This window comes from Micromonas pusilla, assembly GCF_000151265.4.
Source record: "Micromonas pusilla CCMP1545 genomic scaffold MICPUCscaffold_5, whole genome shotgun sequence".
Classification (NCBI taxonomy): Eukaryota; Viridiplantae; Chlorophyta; class Mamiellophyceae; order Mamiellales; family Mamiellaceae; genus Micromonas; species Micromonas pusilla.
The window spans coordinates 1412784-1419852 of record NW_003315886.1 but is presented as its reverse complement, the minus strand read 5'-3'; the positions used below and the strand labels follow the sequence as shown (position 1 = coordinate 1419852).

At 72.1% G+C, this 7069-nt stretch overlaps 2 protein-coding genes across 2 annotated transcripts; one reads left to right on the top strand and one right to left on the bottom strand.

The window, feature by feature from the left end:
- Positions 1–1895: 1895 nt before the first annotated feature.
- MICPUCDRAFT_58429 (uncharacterized protein) lies at positions 1896–3247 on the top strand (the record flags this gene model as incomplete). Its single annotated transcript, XM_003058981.1, has 1 exon — positions 1896–3247. The coding sequence occupies one exon, from the start codon at positions 1896–1898 to the stop codon at positions 3138–3140; it is 1245 nt and encodes a 414-aa protein (XP_003059027.1). The 3' UTR covers positions 3141–3247.
- Positions 3248–3335: 88 nt separating this feature from the next.
- On the bottom strand, positions 3336–4901 carry MICPUCDRAFT_47413 (Hydroxy/Aromatic amino acid permease family; the record flags this gene model as incomplete). The annotated part of the gene is made up of 1 exon (XM_003058608.1): positions 3336–4901. One exon carries the CDS (start codon positions 4899–4901, stop codon positions 3336–3338), a length of 1566 nt encoding a protein of 521 aa, XP_003058654.1.
- Positions 4902–7069: the final 2168 nt, after the last annotated feature.

Genomic DNA, 7069 nt, shown 5'->3' with positions numbered 1-7069 from the left:
GCCGGCAGGTTCAGCGCGCGCTCATCGCACCTCGCCCCGGTCTCGAACGCCGCGATCGCGGTTTCAAACTCCCCGAGCTCCTGCGCCGTCGTCCCGAGCGCGTGCCACGTCGCGGGGCTCCGCCCGTGCGCCGCGCTCAACGCCCTCAACGCGCGCATCGCACCCTCTAAATCCCCCCCCGTCTTCATCGCCAGCGCGCGCGCGTGCAACAGCCGCGCGTTCCCGGGGCAGTGCGACAACCCCTCGTCGATCACCGCGAGTCGTCGCGCCGCGGCCGCGGAGGCGCGGCGTCTGCCGCCGCCGACGACGCCGGTGCGGTGCTCCCCCGCGTCGCGGCCGCGGAGCGCCACCTCCTCGGCGTCGCTCCACAGCACCCACGCCGCCGCGTTCGTGGGGCACGCGTCCACGCTCTCGCGGAAGAGCGTGCGCGCGAGGGACAGCGTGGACGCGCCCGTGGAGTTGCCGCGACGGACTTCGTGATGCGCCATGGTGGAGAGAAGCGAAGAGCGCGCGAGAAGGGACGACGCCGACGCGCCGCCGCCAGCTGCGTCGCCGCCGCCGCCGCTTCGAACCCGCAACCCTCGCGTCGCGTCCCGCGTCGCCTCCTCGCCCTCCCTGAACACCGCGCTCGCCTTCGCGACGTTCCCGAGCTTGCCCTCCATCTGCGCCCACGCCTGCCACGTCGGCGCGTGCGTCGCGTCGAGCTTCGTCGCCGCGGAGAAGAGCTTCCGAGCCTCGACGTATCGACGCGCGTCCGCCTCGAGGCACCCCCAGGCTTGGAGCGTCGACGCGCGCGGGCTCGAGCCCTCCGCGCGAACCGCGTCGCGGAAGAGCCTCCGCGCTTTGCTCACGCGCCCGCGCCCGCGCTCGAAGACGGCCCACGCGTGGAGCGACGGCGCGTGCGCGGGATCGATCGCGAGCGACCGCGCGAAGAGATCGCGCGCCGACTTGGCCGCGCGCGGATCCCCCGCCGTCGCGCGCCGCGCCTCCATCGTCGCCCACACCTGCAGGATCACCGCGTTCGTCGGATGCGCCTCGTGCGCGCGCGCGAGGATCTCCGTCGCCTCCGCGATCGCGTCCTCCGGGGCGGCGTCCGCGCCGCCGCCGCCGCCGCCGCCGTCGCCGCCCGTCGCGCACGCCACGACGAGCCGCGCGGTCGTCGTCGCGAGGTGCGCGTTATCGGGAGACGACGCGAGGCCGTCGCGCGCGATGGCGAGCGCGCGCGTCGCGTCGCCGGCTCGCTCCGCGTCGAGCGCGCGCGTCAGCGTCGACCTCGACTTGTAGAAGTCCTTCCGCGCCGCGCGTTTCGCGCGATACGCCTCCTTCGCCGCCGCGGACGCCGCGGACGCGTCGTCGTCCGCGGTAGTCGACGACGACGACGACGACGATTTTGACGACGACGATTTTGACGACGACGCGACGCCGACGGTCTCCGCGCGCGACGCCCGCCGCCATCGCGCGGCCGCGGCGACGCGCGCGACGCTTCTTCGTCGCGGCGGACCCGAGGTCAGGACCCACCGCGCGCACGGCCCCGCCGTCGACGCCGCGGCGAACGCGCGCATGGCGACTCCGCCGCGCGCGGCGCCCGAATGGCTCGCCCTCGCCCGGACCGCGAGCTCAGGATCGGATTCTGTGAAGCGCGCGCGGCGCGTCCGAGAAAACTTCGACGGCGGAGACGAGGACGGGAAGCGTTGACCGCTGGCTCACACTCTCCGACGCGCCGTCGACGCGCGCGTGGGAACGTCGTTCATCGCCGCTCGGAGGTGCTCGAGCGTCGTCGCCGGCGCCCTCGTTTCGTCCGCGGCGTCCTGGGAATCGCGCGACGCGCGCGAAACGCCCTGCCGTCGTGCCCGGTGGGAGAATTTGAATAAATCGAGGAAAACTTCGTCGTCGTCATGAGCGACGACGGGGGGTTCGTCCCGAGCGATATCGAGATGGAAGACATCGAGGACGAGATCTCCATCGCGCAGTCCTCCGCGGAATGGTCGCGCGCGGACCCTTCCCCGCGGTCGACCGCGCCGCCGTCGCCGATGCCGAGCTACAACCCGACGGTGTTCTCCCCTCCCGCGGCGAATAAGGCGTCGTCGTCGGAGCGACCGTCGTCGGCGTCGCGGACGTCGACGTCGTCGCAGCCGGGCTGGCGCGCGCCGGAGCCGCGGGCGCCCGCGCCGCTTCCGATGCCGCCCGCCAACGGCGTCGCGTCGCTGAGACCCATCGGCGTCGGCGGCGTCGGCGGCGCGTCGTCGCTTCCGCCGCTGGGAGCGGGAGCGCCCGCGCCCGCGTCTCGCGCGGCGGGAGCGGCGTCGCTCCCGCCGCCGCCATCCCTGAACGGCTTCGGCGCGGCGGCGCCAGCGAAAGCGCCGCCCGCGACGATCCCGACGAGCCTCTTCCCGCGCGTCGCGCCGCCGCGGTCCCGATCTATAATCGACGCGCCCGCGCCGCGCCGCGCCGCGCCGGCGGCGACGGCGCGGAGAGAACAGAAGGAAACCGCCGCCGCCGCGACGAGGGCGAAGACGACGAAACCGCCGCATCCTAACCCGGTCATCGCGCGGCAGATGGCGCTCTCCGCGCGCAGACGCGAGGCGTTCCTCAACGCGGACAAGATGGTGAGCAAACCGATCATCGCGCCGGCGGGCCGCGGCGGCGGAGGAGGATCCGAGAGGACGACGACGACGACGCGGCGCGGGCTCGGCGGCGGCGGCGGGTACGACCCCGTGGGAGCCGCGCCGGCGATGCGACGACCCGCGGCGTCAGGCGCGGGCGCGGGAGCGAAGAAGAACCCGTCGTCGTCGTCGCACGTCGTGGGCACGTCGCGACGGACCGTGGAGGTTGACCTCGTCACCGCGCTTCCCGCGACGACGGCGGCGAGAAAGCCGCGGACGAAGGACGCCGCCGACGACCCGCCGCGCCCGAGGGCGACCGTCCGCGTCGTCGCGCCCCGCGACGACGCCGCGGGGAGGTCGCAGTCGCGGTACAAGTCCCTCCCCGCGCACCAGACGTACAACTGGTACAAATACTACGGGTTCGCGGGCCAGGGCGCGAAGACGTCGTGGGGGTACAACCCGAAGCGGGCGGACATCCAGGAAAAGTACGGCGCGGTGAGGACGCCGAGCGAGAGGCGCTGGCCGACGGAGGCGTGAGCGCGCGCGCGTGGACGGTGAGCGATGAGTGACGATGATGATACAGTACAGTATTCTTCATCTGTCCGACCGTGCCCTTTGTAATAGTATTAAAGAATGAATGGTCCGTCGTCGACGTTTGTGTAGGGAGTGACCTTATCGGGGGGGCTGGCGCGTTTGACCCTCCCCCCCTTTGAACGCTCGTCCGTCCGTCAATCACATCGTTCGTATTCCGATCACCATCGCGATCACGCTCCCTAAAAACCCAGCCCCCAGCACCGCTCTCCACGCCGGGGTGAGCTTCCCATCCCCCCGCAGCATCGTCCACGCCACGAGCGGCGGCATCACCCCCCACAGAAACGCCACGGGGACGGTGCCCGCGAACTTAATCATGAGAAAATACAGCCCCGGCCCCCCCATCACCGCGAGCGCGAGGCTCGGCAGAACGGTCAGCGCGATGAGCTTTCTGCACCCCTCGTTCAGCGGCAGCTCGAACGTGTCCGCGTTGAACCGCGACAGCGCCAGGTAACACCCGATCAGCGTGCTCACGGACGCGAACGCGCCGATCGCGCCGGTGGCCGCGCCGAGCCAACCCCCCTCGGATAAAATTTTCCCGGCGAGGTCCCCGCCCGTCGCCCCGAACGCGGCGAGCTCTTTCCTCCCGAGCGTGACCGCGAGCCACAGCGCGTACATGACCGCGGGACCCAACGACCCGAACGCGAGGACTTTCTTCACCTTGGTCCGGCTCCCGCGGCACATGTCGACGACGGTGGGAATCGCCTCTCCGTACGTCATCGTCTGCATGATGGCTGGCAGCGCGGGAATCGCGGCGGTCGCGTTCGCCGTGAGGAGCGTCCCGACGGAGATCCCCGGCGCCCCCGCGACGCACGCGGCGGCGAACGCGGCGAACAACCCCGCGGTCGCGAACGCGTTTATCTTCCCGACGTACTTTCGGAAGCTCGCGCCGGCGATGACGAACGCGGCGAAGACGCTCCCGAATCGCTGCCACGCCGCGCCGTCGGCGAAGGGCAAGAACAACGTCGTCATGTTCCCGCACTGCGCGAGCTGCGAGACCAAGGTGCAGTTTATCAAGATCCAGAACGTGACCCCCGCGGCCCAGCCCCATCGCTCACCGAGGTAGGTGTCCACGACCGTGTGCATGGACACCGCGCGGTCTGGATTATCTTCCCAGACTCGGATCGTCGGCTCGACGAGCACGACGGAGGACCCCAACAACAGCGCGTACGCGACGCCGAGGAGGCCGAGCGCGGGGAGGAACCCCCCCGCCGCGGTGAAGTACGGCAGCGCGAGCGACCCGCCGCCGACCGCGGTCCCGGTGATGAGAAGCGCCGCCTCGAGCTCGTTTCCCTCGTCTCCGTGCGCGACGCCGTCGCCGTCGCAGGAGTTGTAGACGAACTTATCGCTGTAGACGCACGACCGCGCTGCCGGGAGCTCGTCGTCCGTGGACTCGTCCGGGACGAACGACGCGCTCGGCGGCGAAGGGAGGCGGCGGTGGCGTCGGCGCGCGCGCGCGGCGGCGGCGGCGGCGGCGGCGGCGGCGGCGGCGCGACGCGACGGACGAACGATCCATCGCGCGCGCGTCGAAGTCGATGTCGATTCCCGCTCTTCCGAAGGTGACGACTTTCCCGCCCACCCGCCCGCGCCCACCGCGTCGCGCCGCTCGCGCGCGACGCATCGCGTCGTCCCGGGCTCGCGCGGGGTCTTCTCGCGTCGCGCGCGCACGCGGGTCGGAGGGACCCACGCGGACGCGAGCGCGCTCATCGTGCCGACGCGACGAGCGAGCTGTGCGCCGGGGCATGTGGGGACGCTCGCTTTCTTACCCGTCGCGATCCGCGGAGGGATAAGAGGCGCGATCCGCGTCCGTGTGTCATGCGAAGAAGCTCGATCAGTTGAAACCGGGGAGTGTGCATTTGAACGCGCGCGCCGTAGGGTGAACATAAAAACTGACCCGCGCGCGACCCGTTCACCGTCCCGAAGCGCCTCCTCGGAAAATCAACACTGTCAAACTTTGACCTCGCACGTCGAGGCACCCCCCCCGCGCTGGCAGAGACGAGCGACGCGCGCGCGTCGTCGTCATTCGCGGCGACGCGAGCTCGCGAAGAGGCACGCCCGCGAGATCCGCGACGCGGGCAGCGTTCGCGCGAGGCGCGCGCGGCGTATCCGAGCTTCCGCGAGGCGCGCGCTATCTATCGACCGCGGAAACCTCGACACGGGCGAGGCGAGGCGCGCTTCGGGGGGGTGCCCGCATCGATCGCGCGGGGCGGCGTCGTCGCGGGCCATGGCGAAACCGAAGGCGAAGAAGCGCGCGCGCTCGCCGCCGCCCTCGGGCGGCGCCACCGCCGCGACCGACGCCCCGGGACGCGAAGGGACGACGCGAGGAGGAGGAGGTGGACGTGGAGAAGGAGGAGGAGGAGGACACGGAGGAGGAAGCGTCGCGCCCGCGAAGAAAAAGTCGAAGGGCGCCGCGCGTCGCGACGCCCCCGACGCCGCCGCCCCCGCGACGACCCCGCTCAGCGCGCTCCCGAACGCTTCGCCGAGCGCGACGCGATGGCGCGACCTCCCGAGCTCCGCGCTCGCGGAGATCGTCGCCGAGCGCGTCGGCGCGCGGTACCGCCACGCGAAGCGCGCGGGGCTCGTCGCGATGCTCGAGTCGCACGTCCGCGCGGAGAGGCACTGCGCCGACGAGCTCGTGAAAACCGCCGACGGCGTCTTAAACGTCTTCAGAGACGTCCCGCCGGGGCCGCCGTTCGAGGTGGGCGAGCGCGAGATGATGGTGGAGAAGATGCGCGCGCTGAGGGAGGTCGCGGTGGCGCACGCGGCGGCGCGAGAGGCTGACGTCTTCGCGCGGGCGGCGCACGGCTTCGCGTCGTCGACGTCGTCGCCGGCGCCGCGCGAGTCGACGGGGCCGGGGCCGAGCCCGCCGCGCGCCGCCGCCGCCGCCGATGATGAAAAGCGAGGTAAACCAGGCAAACAACACGCTCGCCGCGGCGATCGCGATCCTGGCGGTCGCGGCGGCGGCGACAGCGACGAGCGGCTCAGACGCACGAAGCTCAACGCGCCGCTCGTGGGCGCGTCGCTGCCCGTGCTCGCGTTGTTTCTGCGGCCGTGCGTGTGCGAGGTGCGTTCTGTTCTGACACTCGTCCCCCCCGTTTGACCGCGTTCGCGCGGTGCGCGCGGTTCCTCGAGGACTGACTTTTGCCATCGTCACTCTCCGCCCACCCCTCGGTTTCGATCCCGACACGCCGCGACGCGACGCCTTTGCCTTTCAACTCCGACCGACGCGCCCCCGAACGCCCGTCCCGACCCTCAGACGGCGCCGCTGGCGACGGTGGCCGCCTGCGCCGCGTTCGACGCCATGCGCGCGGAGGTGCAGCTCAGGACGTCGGTGAAGGTGTACCGGGAGATGCCGGGGCTGCGCGCGACGCTGTTCGACGCCGCGGCGACGATGCCGGAGCTCGCGAAGGAGCTCGTGGACCGCGTCTTCGCGCGAGGGGAGGACGACGACGAAGCCGCCGCCGCGTCTACGCGGGACGCGTGGCCGTCGGACGGGTCGCGTTCCGATCGCGTCGCGCCGCCCCCCGCGGTCCTCGACGCGATGCTGTTCTCGGAGTCGTCCGAGTCGTACTCGCAGGCCGTGCGGTCGGTCGACGAGTTCGCGCGCTCGTTGCGCGACGAGTGGCGCGCGGACGACGTCGTCGACGCGCTCGGGTGGCTCTGGCCAGGGACGTCGTTTGACGAATTCCGGAGAAGACGCGACGACGAGGCCGACAGCTCGCGTACAGTCCCGTGGTACACTCGCGTACAGTCCCGGACGTGGGTCGAGATGTGGCGCGACGCGCAGCGCGGCGGCGGGCGAGGCGGGGGACGCGGCGGCGGTTCGCTCGTGCGTCGAAGCGCGCGACTCGCGACGGGGGATCCTCTAGAGTCAC